Source organism: Macaca nemestrina, chromosome 11 (genome assembly GCF_043159975.1).
Source record: "Macaca nemestrina isolate mMacNem1 chromosome 11, mMacNem.hap1, whole genome shotgun sequence".
Lineage (NCBI taxonomy): Eukaryota > Metazoa > Chordata > Mammalia > Primates > Cercopithecidae > Macaca > Macaca nemestrina.
In genome coordinates this window covers 93,758,238-93,780,786 of record NC_092135.1, presented here as the reverse complement: position 1 = coordinate 93,780,786, position 22,549 = coordinate 93,758,238, and the positions used below count along the sequence as shown (strand labels likewise).

The window sequence follows — 22,549 nt, the reverse complement described above, 5'->3', positions numbered from 1 at the left end:
CACACTTCTACAATAACTTTTTTTTTTCAAGACAGGGTCTTACTCTGTTGCCCAGGTTGGAGTGGAGTGGTATGGTCATGGCTCGCTGCAGCCTTGATCTCCTGGGCTCAGGTGATTCTCTCACCTCAGTACCTTTGGAGTAGCTGGGACTACAGATTTACACTACCACAAATTTTTTGTGTTATTTGTGGAGATGGGGTTTCACCTTGTTGCTCAGACTGGTCTTAAACACCTGGGCTCAAGTGATCTGCCTGCCTTGGCCTCCCAAAGTGCTGAGATTACAAGTGTGAGCCGCCATGTCCAGCCAGTAACTGATTTTTGTCAAAGGCACCAAGAGCATACGTTGGGAAAGGGATAGCCTCTTCAATAAATGGTGCTGGAAAAATTGGATATCCACATACAGAAAAATCAAACTAGACCCCTGTCTCTCACCAGATATAAAAATCACCTCAAAGTGGATTAAAGACCTAAACGTAACACTCAAAACTATGAAACTACTAGAAGGAAATATAGGGGAAATGCTTTATAACATTGATCTGGACAGGGATTTTTTGGATAAGACCTCAAAAACACAGGCAACAAAAATAAAAATTGACAAATGGGATAACATCAAACCAAAAAGTTTCTGCACAAAGGAAGCAATGAATAAAGAGCACACATAATGGGATAAAAAATTTGCAAACTGTACATCTGTGACAGGTAATTCTTGCATTGCTATAAAGAGATACCTGAGACTGGATAATTTATAAGAAAAGAGGTTTAATTGGCTTATGATGCTGCAAGCTGTATGGTAAGCATAGTGCTTGCATCTGTTTCTGGGGAGGCCTCAGGAAGCTTATGGACATGATGAAAGGTGAAGTGGGAACAGTTGTCTCACATGGCAGGAGCAGGAGCAAGAGAGACTGGGGTGGAGAGTTACCACACGCTTTTAAATGATCAGATCTCATGAGAACTTGTTTGCTATGGCAAGGGCAGAACCAAACCATGAGGAATCCACTCCCATGACCCAGACACCTCCCACCAGGCCCGACCTGCAACACTGGGGATTACAATTCAACAGGAGATTTGGCGGGGACATATATTCAAACTATATCAATGTCTGACAGGTTAATATTCAGAATATAAAAGGAACTCAATAGCAAAACCACAAATAATTGTATTTATTGATGGAAAACCTAAGACATTTATCACAAGAAGATATACAAATAGATGGCCAACAGGTATATTAAAAACTATTCTACATCTCGAATTATCAGATAAATACAAATAGAAACTACAATGAGATGTCACCTCACTCTAGTTAGAATAGCTATTTTTGAAAAGACAAAGGATGATGTGTTCACAAGGATGTAGAGAAAAGGGAACCCATGCACACTGTTGGTGGGAATGTAAACTAGTGCAGCCAGTATAGAAAACAGTAAGGAGATTCCTCAAAAAATTGCAGGTAGTACAAATTTTTGTACCGTATGATACAGCAATCCCGCTGTTGGGTGTATATGCTAAAGGAAAGGAAATCAGTATGTTGAAGAGGTATCTGCATTCCCATGTTTATTACATCTGTATTCATAATAACCGAGATATGGAATTGACTTAAGTGTCCATCTGTGGATGAATGGATAAAATGTGATACACACACACACACACACACACACACAGAGTAGAATACTATTCAGCTATTAAAAAGAAGGAAATCCTGTCATTTGCAATTATATGAACGACCCTGGAGGGCATTATGTTAAGTGAAATAAGCCACACAGAAAGACAAAAACTGAATGATCTCACTTATATGTTGAATCTGAGAAAATTAATCTCTTAGAAATAAAAAGGTAGAATAGTGGTTACCAGAGGCTAGGAAGGGTAGCAAGGAATGGGGGAGATGGGGACAGGTTGGTAATTGGGTACAAAGTTACAGTTAGATGGGAGGAATAAGTTCTGGTGTTCTATTGCACATTAGGGTAACTGTAGTTAACAATAGTGCATTATATATCTCAAAATAGCTAGAAGGGAGGATTTTGAATGTTTTTACTACAAAGAAATGAGAAATGTTTGAGGTGATGGATTTACGAATTACGTTGATTTGATCAATACACAATGTATACATGTGTCAAAGCATCACATTGTATTCCATAAATATGTATAATGATGTCAATTAAAAAGAAAACTTAAAAATGCATATTTTCTGTTTTTTTTATTCTAAATATTATTTTGTATATATTTTCAAGTGACTGTTCTTTCATCCATACAGAAAAACAAAACACAACTAGGTAGCCTTAAAGAAAACAAAAAATTGTATGAACCCTAAATTTTAAAACACTGCTGCAATTAGTCTAATCTCTTTCTATAGATTAGAGATTGAAAACAACCTTGTGAATAAAAAGACAGGAAATATTGTAAGATTGGCATTTGTACAAAGATAAATGATATAGTTACTTTAAGATATTTTAGATACTATTATTTTTACCCCCTTGTTTAGGAAAGTAAGTCTAAACCAACAACCTTGAAGCCCATAATTCTGAATGAAATTGTAGATGCTCACAAAGAAAAGATCAAGGAAGTTATTATGAAAGAGAGTGTGGCACCCACCGAGCACCTCAGACTCTATGACAAGTATGACTTTTTAATTACCAGAAAAGCTGAGCAAGATGTTGATAACTTCCTCGCAGAAAATCATAGTTATGAAAAAATAATAGATGAAATTCGCAAATACCAGAAACTAATAGAGGAAATACAATACACATCCATAAAGGTAAATAACTCCAGTTTTCTACAACTGTTATCTCTCTCTGGTATCTTTTCCCTAGTTTCATTAGGGTGTATTTTTAGAACACAGTGAAAGAATTAGAACATTACCATCAACAGGAAAAATACTTATGGAGCTTCTGATGTGTCTCCAGCATTGTGATAAGCCCTGGGTATAAGAAGCTAGGCAAAATGCAGTTCTTGTGTTCATGTAGCTGAGACTCTGCTACCACAACTCTGACAGGTATTTTATATAATTTGCCCTGTCCCTACAATTCCAAGAACCTATTTGATGTTTGCCTTAATGTTTATAAATCCTGTGGAAAATATGGTAATTACACCGAAATGTGGTTCTGTTTAGAATACCAGTAACTTAAAATTTTCTTTTTTGTCCCTGTTTACATTTTCTAAATTTTCTACTATGAACATGCATTTTTTTTGTACAGAGCAACTATAACGTTTGAAACCTACATTATTTATTTAGCAATATAGTAATTCAATTCACCAAAATTATTACTATTATTGTCTTGAGATTGAATTGGTTTCCAAGATAATAAACTTTTCAAGGATATTTACCCAGAAGATAGTTGTATAATACAAATGTATTATTCAGAAAACCCTCCCTGAATTATATGTTTTTTAAAAATCTTAATCCTGTTATATCACACAAAAATAAAAATTATGAGAATGGCAAAATATGAAAATCTATTTGTTTTATTTCTTATGTTGATTAAACTTTTAATCTTTTGCAGACTATTCGTTTAGGAATGTTTGAAATGCACTGTGAGGAATTAATCAGAGCTTTGGTGAAGCGAGCAGATATTATTTGTGGGAAACTTCTAGCTAAAATGTTCAGAGATCATCAGGAAGTAAATACAAGGTATTTATGTGATACTGATTTTTTTATTTTTTGGGAGGGGATGTTTAATAGAATCAGCTGTCACTCAATTAAAATAATGGATTAGAGCAATGTCATAAATGATCCAAAAGAAATGATTATGCTAAACTTATTTCTACTTGGTTTTAAGTGTCACTTTGTGATGTAATTATTATTAGTAGTATTTTTTTCACCACAAATATGCCTTCCCAATTTTCTGAGTTAAGGTGGTATTAAAATGTATTGGTATTTCTTTTGCACAAGTGAAGTGGACATTATCTAACTTCAGAGTTTTATATTTGTGTAATCAATATGCAAAGTGTGTTTCAAAGTAGATTTACATAGTAGTTGTTACGGGTCCTAAGGGACCATCACATTTGAAACTTCATCTTCCTATAATTACTCTTGAGGGCCATGGTAACTTTTTCTTTTATCTGGAAATTCATTTGCTGACTAACCTAGGGATTTTTGGGAAAACTGACCCATGTGAAGAAAACTCACAGAATACTAGTGTATAAAGCAGAATAGCTGTTTCTTTAAGACAAGAAGCAGAAAAGTGTAATGTTGCTCTGGGAATCTCTCGACTGGCATCAGTTACATGGTTGAAAAACTCCAAATGATCAGGATATATTTTATGATTATGGTATCAGAGAAAAAAATAGATCATTAAAAATATTTCTTTCAAGCTGTATAAGAAGCCTGAAGGAAGTTTTATTTACCTATCTTGTGTTAGGCACAAGATTAGCCACTTAGGCTCTAAGGCTCTAAACGTGAATAAAACTGCTGAAGGAAGTTACAATGTAGATGGAGAAATAGACATACAAACCAGTAAATTACAGTACCATGCAGTAAATACTGTCATGAGCCACAAGGTAGAACAGAGAGGACAGAATTAATTTCCTCCCAAGATGGAGTTTGGGGGAGGGGGAGAATCAGGGAAGGCTGCAAAGAGGAACTGACGTGTGAATTTTATTTTGAAGGATGAGTGGGAGTCCATCAGGTGTACAGTGTGGGTGAAAGAATTCCAGGAAAAGAAGGCAATATGTAGAGGGTAGTGAGGTGTGAAAATGGCAGGGTATATTCCAAGAACTAGGAGTGGTTTGCATTGATTTCATAGCGTGAGGGAAGAGAGGTGAAAGGCAAGGCTGGGGATAAAGGCACCGTGTGAAAGAGGACTAGGACTTGAGTACCTTATCTAGGAACCAGATCATATTTTCAGCTTAAAGCACCATTTCCTCTAAAAGAACTGGAAGAATAGTGAAAGTGTCTTCTCATTATTGCTGTTCATGCTGGGTGAAATATTTATTTTAATTTCATAGCTACTTCCCCTGCCTCTTAATGCTCTTGGAGCTTGTGCCAGTTCTACTTTTTCCCATTGTCTCCTAATTATGCCTCTTGCCTCTCACCAGACTCCCTAGGATGGACAGAGGACATATCAGGACTATTAAAGGAGCCATTAGATATGAATGCCTTCTAATTCTTGCCCCTGCATGGTTTGACTCACCTCTCCAGAAAGCCTGTCTCCACATACTCAGAGGGCAGGAGTCTGTCGCACCGTTCAGTTTTTCTCTCTGCCTAGGAGCTCAGCGCCATTGCTTTCAAAGCCTCTGAACCTGGCTCCTTCAGTCATCTCTTCTATATTCCTTATTTTGAACCTCTTCTTACCTGTTGATTTTCTCTCTGAAGGTTACAAACATGTTGGAGGCCCTCTTTCATGTCCCAGCCCCAGACTTTAACCCATTATCCGATGCTGTTCCTGTCTCCTTCACCTTTCAGCCAATCTTACTGAAGAATTGTTCTGCTTATTTCATTTGAACTCCCTTAGCTCTTGCTACTTTTTTTTCTCTATGCCAAAATAAGTTCATGATTTATATTGGCAGCAACCCAAATCAGTAGGAAATATTTGCATATTACTGGAAGTTTCTGAGCACACAGGCCTATTTTAAACAATCCCTCTAAGTATAGTTAATCATTCCTTTCCTTTGTACTACTTTCTTTGTGCCATCTCAACTCCGTTAGAGCCCTTAAAGCTCAGGTTGGAAATGATTGTTCACAGTCCTATCTCCCTTACTGTATTGTGAGTTGCTTGAGGGCCATTATGCTATCTGATTCATTTATGTATCGCTGTCACAATATTATAGTTGAAAATGTAATAGATCATTAAATGTGCACTGGATAAGTAAATGTATGCAAATTTGCTTTTAATTATTAGATGTCATATAGCTAAGTTATAGTTTTTATTTTTCATGCAATGGAATATTTAAACAGTATACAGGAATATATTTTGGAATTACATTTAACCATAAATATGTAAGATTGGTTTTGCTTGGTGTTTCAGATTATGCGATGAATTTGAGAGGATAGCTGAAAAAGCTCTTAGCACTCCTCCAAATACAGCAGAACTAATGGAAATGAAGGTATTTTTTATAGCTTCTCCATAATTGTGTGTGTATCAATTAATTATTGACACAATAATGTAGAGTAATAAATCACTCCAAAAGTTAAGACAGATTAAAAATAATAATAACTTTCAATTAGCTGGGCATGCTGGGGTGTGCCTATAGTCCCAGCTACTCGGGAGGCTGAGGCAGGAGAATTGCTTGAACCTGGGAGGCAGAGGTTGCAGTGAGTCGAGATTGTGCCACTGCACTCCAGCCTGGCAACACAGCAAGACTCTGTCTCAAAAAATAATAATAATAATAAATAAAAAGTAATAATGACTTTCAAAATACTTAGCTCATGAGTTTGCAGTTTGGTAATTTAGGCTAGATGCTCCTGCTTGGTTCTTCTGGTCTCCATGGGGTCACCCTGTAGGGTCACTCACTCAGTTGGGTTGACCAGTCTACTATCCTTCAGCAGGTTGACTTGGCTCTACTTGTCCCTCAAGACAGAGCAGGCTCATCTGGGTGTGTTCTCATGTCATGGTACAGACATACAAGCAAATTCAATTGTACAAGTGCTTTTCAAGACTCTGCTTGTGTCACATTAGCTAACATCTCATTGACCAAAACAAGTCTGATTGAGAGGACCCTACAGGGCATTGACACTGGAGAAGTGAAGTATTGGAACAATTAATGCAATTATCTATCAGGTTATTTTTGAGAACACACAACAATTATTGCCATGCTAACAGGCACAAACCAGGACTGTCCTGGGCAGCCTGAGCTGTGTAATCACTTTTCATTTATTTTAACAAATATTTAAGCCTTAAGTGACATTTTATTTTTTATAAAAGCTGTATTTTGTTTATATTAAGCTTTTCTGTGGTAGTTTGTTAAAAGTATATTTTGTGCATAGAATTTGTGACACTGAAAATATTAGGTAAGTCTCACTTTCATCATTTCTCATGTTACTTCTATGTTTGAAGTTGATATGGTTTGAATGCTTGTCCCCTCCACATCTTATGTTGAAACATGATCCCCAGTATTGGAGGTGGGGCCTAATAGGAGGTTTTTGGTAGATTCCTCATGAACAGCTTGGTGCCTTCCTGATGGTAATGAGTGACTTCTTGCTAGATTAGTTTTCTTGAGATCTGATTATTAAAAAGAGGCTGGCACCCCCTCCTTTCTCTTCTGCTCCCCCTTTTGCCATGTGTCACATTACCCTTTGCCTTCTACCATGAGTAAAAGCTTCCTGAGGCCCTGACCAGAAGCAGATGCTGGCACCATGCTTCTTGTACAGGCAGCAGAACTGTCAGCCAAAAATCTTATTTTCTTTATAAATGTACCCAGCCTCAGGCATTCCTTCATAGCAACACAAAATGGATTAATACAGAAGACCACCTAATGGCAAATAAAATAATGTTAAACAACTAGCTAATGGCCATTTCATCTTGTTTACTTTTCATGCTTATAACATTAAGTTTTTGTGGTATTTTTTCATTTTCTATTATTCAAAAAATCCTTTTAAATTTTGTTTTATTTTTAATTTTCATGGGTACATAGTAGGTGTATATATTTATGGGGAATATGAGATATTTTGATGTAGGCTTACAATGCATAATAGTCACATCAGGGTAAATGGAGTATCCGGCACCTCAAGCATCTATCCTTTGTGTTTCAAGCAATCCAATTATATACTTTTAGCTATTTCAAAGTGTACAATTAAATTATTGACTATAGTCATCCTGTTCTGCTGTCAAATACTAGATCTTTTTCATTCTTTCAAAATATTAATATATTTTTGTACCCACTAACCATCACCACATCCCCCACATCCACCCCCTACCCTTATAGACTCTGGTAGCCATCCTTCTATTCTCTACCTCCATTAGTTCAATTGTTCTAATTTTTAGCTATCACAAATAAGTGAGAACATGCAACGTTTGTCTTTCTGTGCCTGACTTATTTCACATAATGACCTTCAGTTCCATCCATGTTATTGCTAATGACAGAATCTCATTCTTTTTTGTAACTGAATAGTACTGCATTGTGTACCACATTTTCTTTTTCTTTTTTTTTTTTTTTCCGAGACGGAGTCTGGCTCTGTCGCCCAGCCCAGGCTGGAGTGCAGTGGCGCGATCTCGGCTCACTGCAAGCTCCGCCTCCCGGGTTCACGCCATTCTCCTGCCTCAGCCTCCCGAGTAGCTGGGACTACAGGCGCCCACAACCGCGCCCGGCTAATTTTTTGTATTTTTAGTAGAGACGGGGTTTCACCGTGGTCTCGATCTCCTGACCTTGTGATCCGCCCGCCTCGGCCTCCCAAAGTGCTGGGATTACAGGCGTGAGCCACCGCGCCCGGCCCACATTTTCTTTTTCTATTCATCTGTTGATGGACACTTACACTGCTTCCAAATCTTGGGTATTGTGAATAGCGCTGCAAGAAACATGGGAGTTCAGATATCTCTTCAATATACTGATTTCCCTTTGTTGGGGTATATACCAGCAGTGGGATTGCTGGATCATATGGTAGCTTTAGTTTTAGTTCTTCAGGAAACCTCCAAACTGTTCTCCATAGTGGTTGTACTAATTTACATTCCCACCACCAATGTAAGAGGGTTCCCTTTTCTCTGCATTCTCAGCAGCCTTTGTTATTGCCTGTCTTTTGGATAAAAGCCATTTTAACTGGAGTGAAATGATATGTCATCGTAGTTTTGATTTGCATTTCTCTGATGATCAGTGATGTTGAGCAGCTTTCCATATGCCTGTTTGCCATTTGTATGTCTTCTTTTGAGAAATATCTATTCAGATAATTTGCCAACTTTTTCATCAGATTATTAGAGATTTTTCTATAGAGTTGTTTGAGCTCCTTGAATAGTGCTGCAATAGTATAGTTCCGGTTGTTAATCCCTCATCAGATGGGTAGTTTGCAAATATTTTCTTCCATGCTCTGGGTTGTCTCCTCATGTTGTTGATTGTTTCCTTTGCCATGCAGAAGCTTTTTAACTGGATGTGATCCCATTTGTCCAATTTTGCTTTGTTTGCCTGTGCTTGTGGGATATTACTCAAGAAATATTTGCCCAGTCCAAGTTCCTGGAAAGTTTCTCCAATGTTTCCTTGCAGCAGTTTCATAGTTTGAGGTCTTAGATTTAAGTCTTTAATCCATTTTGATTTGATTTTTGTATATGCTGAGATACAGAGGTCTAGTTTCATTCTTCTGCATATTAATATCCAGTTTGCTCAGTACCATTTATTGAAGAGACTGTCCTTGTCCCAAGGTATGTTCTTGGCAGTTTTCTCGAAAATGAGTTCACTGTAGATTTATGAATTTGTTTCTGTATTCTCCATTCTCTTCCAATAGTCCGTGTGTCTGTTTTTCTGCCAGTACCATGCTATTTTGGTTACTATAGCTATGTAGTATAATTTCTAATCAGGTAATGTGATTCCTCCAGTTTTGTTCTTTTTGCTCTGGAAAGCTTTGGCTATTCTGAGTTTTTTGTGGTTTCATATAAATTTTAAGATTTTTTTTTTTTCTATTTCTGAGGAATGTTATTGACATTGACATTGCTTTGGGGGTAGTATGGACATTTTAACAATATTGTAGTCTTCTAATTTATGACCATGGAATATCTTTCTGTTTTTGGTGTCATCTTTAATTTCCTTCATCATTGTGTTTTAATTTTCACTATAGAGATCTTTCACTTCTTTGGTTAATCCTGGGTATTTAATTTTATTTGTGGCTATTGTAAATGGGATTACTTTCTTGATTTCTCTTTCAGATTGTCCCACCTTTGGCATACATAAATGTAAATGCTACTGATTTCTGTATGTAATTTTGTATCCTGCAACTTTACCAAATTTATCAGTTCTAATAGTTTCTTGGTGGAGTCTGTAGGATTTTTCAAATATAATATATTATCTGCAAACAAGGATACTTTGACTTCTTTCTTTCTAATTTGGATGACTTTTACTTCTTTCTCTTATCTGATTGCTCTAGCTAGGATTTCCAGTACTGTGTTGAATCACAGTGGTGAAAATTGGCATACTTGTTGTGTTCCAAATTTTAGAGGAAAAGCTTTCAGTTTTTCCCCATTCAGTATGATACTGGCTGTGAGTCTGTCCTGTGATTTTTATTGTGTCCTCCTGTGCACAATTTTTGAGGGTTTTTATCATAAAGCAATGCTGAATTTTATAAAATGCTTTTTTAGCATCAATCAAAATGGTCATATGAAATCTATCTTTCATTCTGTTGATATGATGTATCACATTAATTTGCATATGTTGGATCATCCTTGCATCCCTGGGATAAATCCCACCTGGTCGTGGTGAATGGCCTTTTTAATGTGTGGTTGAATTCAGTTTGCTAGTATTTTGTCAAGGACTTTTGCATCAATATTCATCAGAGATATTATCTTAAAGTTTTCTCTTTTTTTGATGTATCTTTGTCTAGTTTTGGTGTCAGAGTAATACTGGCCTCATAGAATTAGCTTGAAAGTATTTCCTCTTTGCATTAGTTCTCATGCTGATATGAAGAAATAACTGAGACTGGGTGATTTATAAAGGAAAGAGGTTTAATTGACTCACAGTTCTGCAAGGCTGGGGAGGCCTCAGAAAACTTATAATCATGGCAGAAGGGAAAGCAAACATGGCAGCAAGAAGGCAAAGAATGAATGAAGCACGGTGGAAAAGCCCCTTATAAAACCATCAGATCTCTTGAGAGAGAACTCACTCATCACCAGAACAGCCTGAGGATAACTGCCCCCGTAATTCAATTACCTCCCACTGGGTCCCTCCCATGATGCATGGCGATTATGGGAACTACAATTCAAGATGAGATTTGGGTGAGGAGACAGCCAAGCCATAGCACCCCTCCTCTAGTTTTTTTTTTTTTTTTTTTTTTTTTTTGGCTAGTTTGAGTAGGAAGGTTTGGTAGAATTCAGCAGTGAAGGCATCAGGTCTTGGGCTTTTCCTTGTTGGGACACTTTTTATTATGGATTTGATCTTTTTACTTGATTTTGTTATCTGTTGGTCTGTTCAGGTTTTGTATTTCTTTGTGGTTCAATCTTGGTAGTTTATATGTGTCTGGGAATTTGTCCATTTCTTCTAGGTTTTCCAATTTATTGGCATGTAGTTGTCTGTAGTAGCCTCTAATGATCCTTTGAATTTCTGTGGTTTTGATTGTCATGTCTTCTTTTTCATCTCTGATTTTATTTATTTGAGTCTTCTCTCTTTTTTTCTTCGTCTGGCTAAAAGTATGTCAGTGTTGTTTAGCTTTTCATAAAACCAACTTTTCAATTCATTTTTTTGGTATTCTTTATTTCAATTTCATTTATTTCTGCTCTGATGTTTATTATTTTCTTATACTAATTTTGGGTTTGATTTGTGCTTGCTTTTAGAATTATTTAAATCAGTGGGTTATTTGAAGTTTTTCTACTTTTAATTTAGCCACTTGTAGCTATAAAATTCCCTCTTTGTGATGCTTTTGCTGTATCCCATAGGTTTTGTTATGTTGTATTTCCATTATCATTTCCTCCAAGAAATTTTTTCAGTTTCCTTCCTAATTTCTTCATTGACTCACTAATCATTCAGGAGCATATTGCTTAATTTCCATCTGTTTGTGTAGTTTCCAAAATTCCTCTTGTTATTGATTTCTTGTTTTATTCCATTGTGGTCAGAGACTATGCTTGATATTATTTCAATTTTTTGAATGTTTTAAGATTTGTTTTGGCATCTAATATATGGCCTGTCCTTGAGAATGATCCATAAGCTGCAGAGAAGGATGTATATTCTGCAGCCATTGGATGAAATGTTCTGTAAATATCTGTTAGGTCCATTTGGTCTATGGTGCAGATTAAATCTGATGATTCTTTGTTAATTTTTTTGTATGAATGATCTTTTTTTGTATGACATATGGCATATGGTTTTTTTTTTGTATGACATGCTTTGTATGAATGTTGAAATGGGGTATTTAAGTCTCCAGTTATTATTGTATTGAGGTTTATGTCTCTCTTTAGCCCTAATCATATTTGCTTAATATACCTGGTGCTCCAGTGTTGGGTGCATATATATCTTCAATTGTTATATCCTCTGGCTGAATTGGCCCCTGTGTCATTATACAATGACCTTCTTTGTCTCTTTTAATAGCTTTTATCTTGAAATCTACTTTTTCTGATATAAGTGTAGCTATTCCGGGTCTCTTTTGGTTTTCATTCGCATGGAATATTTTTTTCCATCTCTTTATTGCCAGGCTATGTGTGTCTTTGTAGGTGAAGTGTGTTTCTTGTAGGTGAAAGATCACTGGGTCTTGTTTTATTATCCCTTCAGCAAGGCTCTGTCTTTTGATTGGAGAGTTTAGTCCATTTACATTTGATGTTATTGTTGTTACTGATAATTTTGATTGATAAGTAAGGATAGACTCCTGCCATTTTGTCATTTGTTTTCTGGTTGTTTTGCAGTCTTCTCTTCCTTCTTTTTCTCCTTTCTGTCTTCTTTTTAGTGAGGGTGATTTTCTCTGGTGGTATGTTTTAGCTTCCTGCTTTTCATTTTCCACATGTCTGTTGTATGTTTTTTGATTTGAGGTTACCATAAAGTTTGCAAATAATATCTTATAATTTATTATTTTAAATTGTTGACAACACTGATTGCATAAACAAATAAGCAAGCAAAAAGAAAATTAATTTAAAAATCTATGTTTTGACTGTAGCCCCCTGCTTTTTAACATTTTGTTGTTTCTGCTTATATCTTATTGTACTATCTGTCTGGAAAAGTTGTTGCAGTTATTTTTTACCAGTTCATCTTTCTGTCTTTCTACTTAACATATATATATACACATATATATATATATAGAGAGAGAGAGAGAGAGACAGAGTTTACATGCCACAATTACAGTGTTATAATAGTCTGTGTTTTTCTGTTTATTTACCATAATTGATGAGTTTTGTACCTTCAGATGATTTATTATTGTCCATTATTGTCCTTTGCTTTCAGATTGAAGAACTCCTTTTAATATTCCCTGTAGGACAGGTCTGGTGTTGATGAAATCCCTCAGCTTTTGTTTGTCTGGGAAAGTTCTTCTTTCCCCTTTATGTTTGAAGGATATTTTCACCAGATTTACTATTGTAGGGTACAAGTTCTTTTTCCTTCAGCACTTTAAACATGTCATGCCACTCTTTGCTGGCTGGTAAGGTTCTCACTGAAAAGTCTGCAGTCAGACGTGTTGGAGCTCCATTGTGGGTTATTTTCTCTTGCTGTTTTTAGGATCCTTTATTTTTGACCTTTGGGAGTTTGGTTTTTAAATGCTTTGAGGTAGTCTTTATTGGGTCAAATCTGCGTGGTGTTCTGTAACCTTCTTGTTCAGAAATATTCATATTTTTCTCTAGGTTTGGAAACTTTTCTGTTATTATCCTTTTGAATACGCTTTTACCTATATTGCTCTCTCTACCTCTTCTTTAAGGTCAATAACTCTTAGATTTGCCCTTTTGAGGCTATTTTCCAGATCCTATACGTGACTTCATTCTTTTTTTATCCTTTTTTCTTTTGTCTCCTCTGTGTATTTTTAGATAGCCTATCTTCAGGCTCACTAATTCTTTCTTCTGTTTGATCAACTCTGCTGTTAAGAGTCTGATGCATTCTTTGGTATGTCAATTGCATTTTCAACCCCAGAATTTCTTCTTATTTTTAATTATTTCAGATTCCTTGTTAAATTTATATGATGAGATTCTGAATTCCTTCTCGGAGTTATCTTGAATTTCAAAGTTGCCTGAAAACAGGTATTTTGAATTGCCTGTCTGAAATGTCACATATCTCTATCTCTTTGGGTTTATCTCTTTGGTGCCTTATTTAGGTTGTTTGATGAGGTTATGTTTTCTTGGACGGTCTTGATGCTTGTGGATGTCCACTGGTGTCTGGGCATTGAAGAGTTAGGAATTGTACTCTTAGCATTCTGGCCTTGTTTGTACCCATCCTTCTTGAGAAGACTTTCCAGGTATTTGAAGGGACTTGAATGTTGTGATCTAAGTTTGTGGTCACTTCTTCTGTATCTGCATTAAGGGATACCTCAAGCCCAGTGACACTGTGGATCTCATTGCCTTGTAGAGGTACTGCCTTGGTGGTCTTGGATAAAATCTGGAAGACTTGTATTGATTACCAGGCAGAGACGCTTATTCTCTTAATTTCTGTCAAATAATTAGAGAGTCAGTCTCTCTCTCTCTCTCTCTCTCTCTCTGTGTGTGTGTTTGTGGCGGGTGGCGGGGGGTATGTGTGTGTCTGCTAACCTGCCTGGAACTGGGGGAGGGGTGACACAAACGCCCTTGTGACCATCACCACTGGGACTGTGCTTGATCAGAACTGAAGCCAGCACAACACTGGTTCTCATTTAAGGCCCATGGTAACCTCTGCCTTGCTATTGCCTGTGTTCATTCAAGGCACTAGGGCTCTACAATTAGCAGATGGTAAAGCCATCCAGGCATGTGTTCTTCCCTTCAGGTCAGTGAGTGGCCCCAGCCCCGAGTGTCCCTGAGATGCTGCCTGGGAGCCAGGGCCTGGAGTGGGAAACCTTAGGAATCTATGTGGTACTCTATTGCAGCTGAACTGGCATCAGACCACGAGACGAAGTCCTTCCCACTCTTCCCTCCCCTTTTGGTAAGTAGAGGAGACTCTTATGTCCACCACCACAGGTCCTTGGGGAGTATTGCCAGGCCATAGCCAATGTTCACTTAAGGCCCAAGGGCTCTTGAGTCAGGTTGCGGTGCATGTTGCTAAACCTAGGACCCACTTTCACAAAATAGGGCTCCCCTCTGGCCGAAGATAGGTCCAGAAATTCCTTCTAACAGCCAAGGCCTGGAATTGGGGACCCCAAGATCCCACTTCATACTCTACCACACTGTGGCCGAACTGCAAGGCCAAGGTATTTAAACTGCAAGACAGAGTCCTCTTTACTCTTCCCTCTGCTTTTCTTAAGCAGAAGGAGTCTCTCCTGGTAGCCACTACAGTTGTGAATATGCCAGATCACACCTGAAGCCAGGACATCTCAGAGTCTCTTCCAAGGCCCAGAGTGTTTCCTAACTGGCTACTGCTCCTGATTATTCAGTGCCCAAGGGCTCTTTAGTCAGCAGGTGATGAATTCTGCCAGGACTGCATCCCTCCCTTCAAGCCAGTGGGTTTTCTTCTGGCCCATGTGTGTCTAGAAGTGTCTTCCAGGAGCTAGGGCCTGGGATGGGGGCCTCATGACTCTACCCAGTGCCTTATCCTACTGTGGCTGAGCTGGTATCCAAGTTGCAATGTCCTCTTTACTCTTTTCTCTCCTCTCCTCAAGTGGAATGAAGGGATCTTCTTTGGAGCCGTGAGCTGTGCTGCCTGGGGTTGGGGGAGGGATGGCGCAACCACTTCTTGAGCTGCTGTGGCTGTTATATCACTAGGTCATGTGCTCCCCAAGCCCACTGGCTCTGACCCCACACAGCACTAAAACTTGCCTAGGAGTTGCAGTTCTTGTGGTCTAGACTGCCTTTCAAGTTGTTTAGGGCCTCAGAGCACTAGCCCATGGCAGCAAGATTTGCCAAAACTCTGGTTGTAATGTCTGGAATGGGTGATTTCCTTCTGGCTAGGGCTGGTCTAAGTGGTCCCTCCATGGACATTGGCTGAGGTCTGCCCATGTTGGCAGCACCGAGTTCCAACACAAAGTCCCACTCTCGCTCCCTGAGAACACAGATTCTCGGTGCCTCGAAGCTGATGCTGGGGGCTGGGACAGGGATGGCATCCACAATTCAAGACTATCTTTCCCACCCTCTTCAGTGCCTCTTTCAGTGATACGAAGTTATACCAGGTACTCTGATCATTCACTTGATGTTTGGTTTTCATGAAGGTGCTTTTGGGTTTAGATAGTTGTTAAAGTTGGTATTTCTATGGGGAGAACGATCAGTGGAAGCTTCTATTCAGCCATCTTTCTCTGCCTCGATCCTAATTTTAAAATATTTAAGTGCGCCCAGCAAAACGTAAAAATCATTCAAAACTTTCCATACACAGGAAATTATAAAAAAGAGTTAAAGTGATTACATATGTATTTTTTTAAATTATTCACTTAAGGCCGGGCATGGTGGCTCAAGCCTGTAATCCCAGCACTTTGGGAGGCCGAGACGGGCGGATCACGAAGTCAGGAGATCAAGACCATCCTGGCTAACACGGTGAAACCCCGTCTCTACTAAAAAATACAAAAAACTAGCCAGGCGAGGTGGCGGGCGTCTGTGGTCTCAGCTACCCGGGAGGCTGAGGCAGGAGAATGGCGTAAACCCGCGAGGCGGAGCTTGCAGTGAGCTGAGATCCAGCCACTGCACTCCAGCCTGGGCGACAGAGCGAGACTCCGTCTCAAAAAAAAAAAAAAAAAAAAAAAAAATTATTCACTTAAATGAAAATTTGTTAAAATCATTAAAACCAATGTTTACATATCAGTCTCTAAGGGAGTTCTGTCCTTTTAAAAGTGTTTGTACTTGGATTGAGATCCTTCATATGTGACTGTGTGTGTATGTGTGTAAAATATACACACATGCCTATATATATTCTTTTTAGAACATTTTTATATTTTATATTTTTGTTGAACAGCAAGTGATTCTTTGATTATGGATGATTATAAATGTAGTTGGAGAGTTAAGTTGTAAATTCCTGTTCATTAAAGGAAAATTCCTTTGGAAAAATGAATATTGAATATGGAGAGTGTCATTTATTTATCCTCCTAGCCATTACTGGAAATATTTAGGAATTTGGGGGTTATTTATTGTGAATTTCTACTATACATAACATTGCCTGATATTTCAAATATTTCTATGTTTAAAAAAGATTATTTCCACAAGGGCAAAGCAGCAGGTGAATTTATTCAGTACAGAAATCAGTCCTTTGGTATTGGTAAGGGGAAATAAAAATCCAGTCATTTGACTACATAGAAAGCTGATTAAATTATCAAAAATGTATTTTCAGTTAGACATTTTGTTACTTGTGGAAACCACCATGGTTTGCATCCTGTTGGTTTGGATTTACATCATAAAAACATTTAGTCTAATTAGAATAATATATCAATGAACAATTTCTATTTTTTTTTTTTTGAGATGGAGTCTCACTCTGTTGCCCAAGTAGGAGTGCAGTGGCACAGTCTACACTCACTGCAAGCTCCGCCTCCTGGGTTCACACCATTCTCTTGCCTCAACCTCCCGAGTAGCTGGGACTACAGGCGCCCGCCACCATTCCCAGCTAGTTTTTTTGTATTTTTAGTAGAGACGAGGTTTCACCGTGTTAGTCAGGATGGTCTCCATCTCCTGACCTCGTGATCCACCCATCTTGGCCTCCCAAAGTGCTGGGATTACAGGTGTGAGCCACTAACAATTTCTAAGCAACTTTCTCCTTCAAAAACATTGTTAGGTCTTCATCATTTCCTTCCTTCTCCCTTTCTTCCCTTTCCTTCTTCCCTTTCCCTTCCCTTCCCTTCCCTGTGCTTGCCCTTGCCCTTGCCCTTTCCCTTCCCCTTCCCCTTTCCCTTCCTCTTCTCCTTCCCCTTTCCCTTCCCCTTCCCCTTTCCCTTCCCCTTCCCCTTTCCCTTCCCCTTTCCCTTCCCCTTTCCCTTCCCCTTTCCCTTCCCCTTTCCCTTCGCCTTCCCCTTTCCCTTCCTCTTCTCCTTTCCCTTCCTCTTCTCCTTTCCCTTCCCCTTCCCCTTCCCCTTTCCCTTCCTCTTCTCCTTCCCCTTCCCCTTCCCCTTTCCCTTCCCCTTCTCCTTCCCCTTTCCCTTCTTTCTTGAGACATGTCTCATTCCGTCACCCAGGCTGGAGTGCAGTGGTGTGATCTTGGCTCAGTGCAACCACTACCTCCTGGGTTCAAGCAATTCGCCTGCCTCAGCCTCCTAAGTAGCTGGATTACTGGCACCTGTCACCACACCCAGCCAATTTTTTTTGTATTTTTAGTAGAGACTGGGATTCACCATGTTTTGAACTCCTGACCTCAGGTGATCCACCTGTCTAGACCTCTAGGTTTACAGGCATGGGTTACAGGCATGAGCCACCATGCCCAGCCGATTTTTAATATTTTCTTAAAAATATAAAGGAAGGGTCAGCCATGGTGGCTCATGCCTGTAATTCCAGCATTTTGGGAGGCTAAGGTGGACAGATCACCTGAGATTAGGAGTTTGAGATCAGCCTGTGCAACATGGTGAAACCCCGTCTCTACGAGAAAAACAACAACAAAAACCTAGCCCATGCTTGAATCCCAGCTACTTAGGCGGCTGAGGCAGGAGAATCGCTTGAACGTGGGAGGCTGAGGTTGCAGTCAGCCGAGATTGTGCCACTGCACTCCAGCCTGGATGACAGAGTGAGACTCCAGCTCAGAAAAAAAAAAAACTTTATAGGTCAAAACAATTCAGAGAAAGAGGAAAAAGTGGCATTCAGAGTGAAGTGAAAGTGCATCCATGTTTAGGTTATCACATTCCCACCTGCCCGATACCCATAAAACAAGAATTTCATTCCATAACACAAAGGAGCTCTTACTACCTTGAATGGTAGTCCAGAAGTATTGGTACCGTGGGACTGGAACTAACAAAAAAATTTTGGTTGTCCTTGAGTATTCAGTCCTGGGATAAATGTAACGAAGCCATCTGTCTGCTGCCCTACCACTCTGCTGCAGCCCTGCTGACCCCTCAGCCCCTTACCCCTGCTCCTTCTTGCCACTGGGCCCATGTTCCCTCCACATGCATCCCTCTCCACTTGTTTCATTCTCTCATTTCCTTCTATTTGTGCTTCTCCAAGATATGGGAACTACCCTCCACCTCTCACTACTTCACATCCTTATGATATGCTCTGAGCAGCGTGCCTTTGCAGCAGTTGTCTCTGTTGCAAGCTTGAAGTTTTACATTTGTTCTGGTGGTTATTTGGATAAAAACAGACTCCCCAACTAGACTGCAAACTCAGGGAGGGCAGAGCCCATGTCTGTCTTTCCTCACACTGTATTGCCAGCACCTGGCACAATGTGAGGCCCATAGCAGGTGCCCATAAAATGTTATTCTGAAAGAATAAGTCATCACTCAGTATCTGTTTCATATCTATCTTCTGTGAACCCACAGCCCTCCTCCCTGGTTTTCCATGTGTTGTTAAGCATTTTCTTTTTTTGTTGTTGTCATTTTAGTGAGATATTTTGGAGGGATAAGAATGAAACTATGCTGTAGTCCCTGATTTTGAACCAAAAATGTTGACTTCTAGTAAGTCTGTGCATAGTTATGCAGTGTATTTCCACAGGCTGTTTTGTGACATGAGCTGTTCGTTAAAATGCCACCTATAATTTTTGTTTTCCCTCAGGCTTACATTCAGAAAGTGGAGGTAACTGATATGATTGAACTAGAACAGAGATTAGTGGATTCCAAAAACTGCCTTGCCTTCCTCATCGAGTACGTCAACTTTTCTCCAGCAGACATTAGGCTAAATAACAGTGTTTTCCAGTGGTATGGAAGGATGGGAGAAATTTTTGAAGAACACAGGAAAATCATTAAAGAGAAAATAGAACAGTATCAAGAAGGTCTGAAGGTTGGCATCTTAGATATTTTATTTTCATTTTCTGGAAATGTTTTATTTTTATCTTTTTACGTAACATTGTCAATTATTTTATTTCAGAGTGCATACTTTTAGCTTTCTCATGCTCCAATGTTATAATCTCATATTATAAATGTTAGTGGGAGACAGTAATACATTGGATCTTTTATAATGCTTATTGGATGATTAAGGAGTCAGTAGTATATTGATCAATATGCAGTCATTTCTTGATTTTTCAAGGTAACATAAAAAATGGAATATATTGTACATACGTGATAGTTAATAAAAATAGTATTTATCTTATATAGTTTATAGTACTATTTTCAGTTTTAAAAAATGGTTTGAATGTCAAAGCTCCCTTAATGAAATGTGCTTTCATACCTCATAATTGCTCACTCTCCTAAGCATTGTGCCCAGAATTGTCACTTTAACATTCAATAACTCCAGCTTTTTTGGGGGATGGGGGGTGGGGGGTGGTCTTCCATATAAGATGGTTTGTGATTTGCCCATTTCCCTGTCCAGCTTCCTTGCCTACTTCTCCCCACTCCTTGCTCATGACTTTTCAGTAACCCTGTCAACTTCTAGGTGTCTGCTGTCCTATACTTCTTGTCTCCTCCACATTCTCCCCATCATTCCGAGGACACCCCTGCCCCACACGTGCCTGTTTGTCTAGCACACTCTATTCATTTTTCTGAGAAGCCCTCTCAGCAGACCTCAGTGCTGCTTCTCCTCTCCTGTGCTCTCACTTTGACCCCATCTCCATTGGACAATTATCTGATCGTTAAGTTAGTATTTGTAAGTCTGCCTCCTGATGGGACCATCAGCTCCTTGAGAGCAGGGCTGTTTCATTGTTACCTTTCTCCATTTATATCCACTGCTCAGCACAGTGACTGACACACAGAAATGCTGTGAGCATTCCATAGCTACTGTCCTGGTAAATGACTTAATATTTACAGTCTCATTTTACAGATGAAAGAGTAAGTTTCCCAAAGATCAAGAGACTTGTTCAGGCCAGCCAGTACAGATGTCCTTTAATAGCAAGCCATGCTGTCTTTCTATTATATGTATAGCAAATATAGTTAATTGGCAAAATATGTTGTTCGGAGAATAATTCATAGGCTTAAAAAAACTCTTCATTTTAAACTGTAGTTTATGTTTTAGTTTTACATTAAGGCTATATCAAATTTTAAAACCACAGAAAACATCATGAGTAGTAAATATTAGATGTTTAATTTTCAATATAATAGACTCTTAGAAAATTGCTAAGTGGCCTAGAATGATTTATGCTGTGTTTTAAATCACAAGCTATACATACTGTTGATGAACTTTTCCTCTCAGTTTGCCTCCCCTACTGGGCCAAAGCAATAAGTTTGCCAGGAAACTAGAGAAAAGAGGACAGAAATCAGCCTAGATCATCTATAAAATAGAAAATCTATTTTTGAATAACCTAAATTTTTGGAATATTTTATTGAGCTATTTTTTAGAGCCCTTTAATTTCGAATGCCTTACCAATTCCAATTATGTAATAAGGCTTTTTTACTTAAAACATACACACCTATCTTATATTAGAACACTATAGTTTTTAAGTGTTTAAATCTGGATTTATTTACCTTACATGTTTCTTGTGAAGAGAGCCCATGGGACAAGAAAAATAACCTTGGAATATCTTGCTTTAGTATTGCTAACTGAAATGATATCAGAGCACAATTAAGGGAATTCTGTTTTTTCAGTTGTTTATAAAAATAGCATAGGTAAAAATTGAAATTTTCTTTTAGTCCCATTCTTGGTTATTAAGAGATTTTTCAAATGCTGATAAATTATTTGTTTGCATAAATTCTTCAGCATATTAAAGATCACCACTGTCTAACATTTTTATTCATTTTATTAGCTAGAACTTCTTACATAGATAATACAGACTTGACTTTTTCTAATCCGTGAGTTACAGGAATCTAAATCCATTAATTTAAAAATTTTAAAATTCTGCATATTTTAGATCTCAGTCATTTTCCAGATCATCCCTTTTTGTTTTACCAGTGACAAAATATAATAATAATAATTCTGGTAACTCCTACAAAGTTTAAATTTTTTGACACCAAAGGGTTTTAACTTTTAAGAATATTAACAACAAATTGTTTTCATTAGTTACGGTGTGAACGGTTTGTGGAGGAACTGGAGAGTTATGCTAAACAATCAGAAGAATTTTTTTCATTTGGAGATCTTCAGGATGTTCAGCGGTACCTAAAAAAGGCTCAAATACTGAATGGAAAGTTGGATTTAGCTGCAGATAAGGTATAATTCAAAAATTCTTAAAAAGATGAATTAGTTCAATTTTAAAAGCATTGAATTTCTTTTAGTTATTCACCTTCAAGAAATAGATTCAAATAAAACCATTTAACCACATTTAATTAGAGGATAATAGAATGACACAAATAGATTTTATAGACATGCTTCAAGGCGTAGCAGTATTGCTGTTTTCTGTTGGTAGCGATACATTTTTTTCTGTGTTAAAGATGGAGTTATACCTCAATCTTCTTTTTAACCTTTGCTTTGCATCATTTAATTATTTGCATCATAGTTCTACTATGATAGTTAGGAGTCCATAGTTTTGAGCAGAGGCAGGCAAATTATAGTACCTGGTTACTGTTTAGTTCTTCCATCTTCATAGAGGATAACTTAGATTCAGTGGCCGTGTTTTAAAATTATGTCCATTATTTTCTCTCACCAAGCAATTTTGTTCCCAATACTACTATTTCAGAAATCAGCTTTTTCATTAGAGGAAGCTGGAGGAGAAAGAACCATACCCTCTGCCATATAAGATATTTACAGAGTTTAATTGTATTTTATATGAAAAGGAGAATGAAAACATACTATTAACTATGATGTTCTATCATTTTTCTTACATTGAAAGATCTTAATATCTTATCAGTTCAGATAATTAAGTGTTTTATAATAATCACAAATATGTCAACACGTGGAGAAAACAAAAACTCTAGTTATTTTAA

At 38.0% G+C, this 22,549-nt stretch overlaps 1 protein-coding gene across 3 annotated transcripts in view; it reads left to right on the top strand.

The window, feature by feature from the left end:
• LOC105468290 (dynein axonemal heavy chain 7) overlaps window positions 1–22,549 on the top strand; it is a 340,382-nt gene that overhangs the window by 75,090 nt on the left and 242,743 nt on the right. For all 3 annotated transcript variants that reach the window (XM_071073104.1, XM_071073106.1, XM_071073105.1), the window contains 5 exons: window positions 2,474–2,746; window positions 3,492–3,619; window positions 5,955–6,033; window positions 19,317–19,541; window positions 21,690–21,836. In XM_071073104.1, the coding sequence (XP_070929205.1) occupies window positions 2,474–2,746; window positions 3,492–3,619; window positions 5,955–6,033; window positions 19,317–19,541; window positions 21,690–21,836 (852 nt within the window). The remainder of the gene's footprint in view (window positions 1–2,473; window positions 2,747–3,491; window positions 3,620–5,954; window positions 6,034–19,316; window positions 19,542–21,689; window positions 21,837–22,549) is intronic.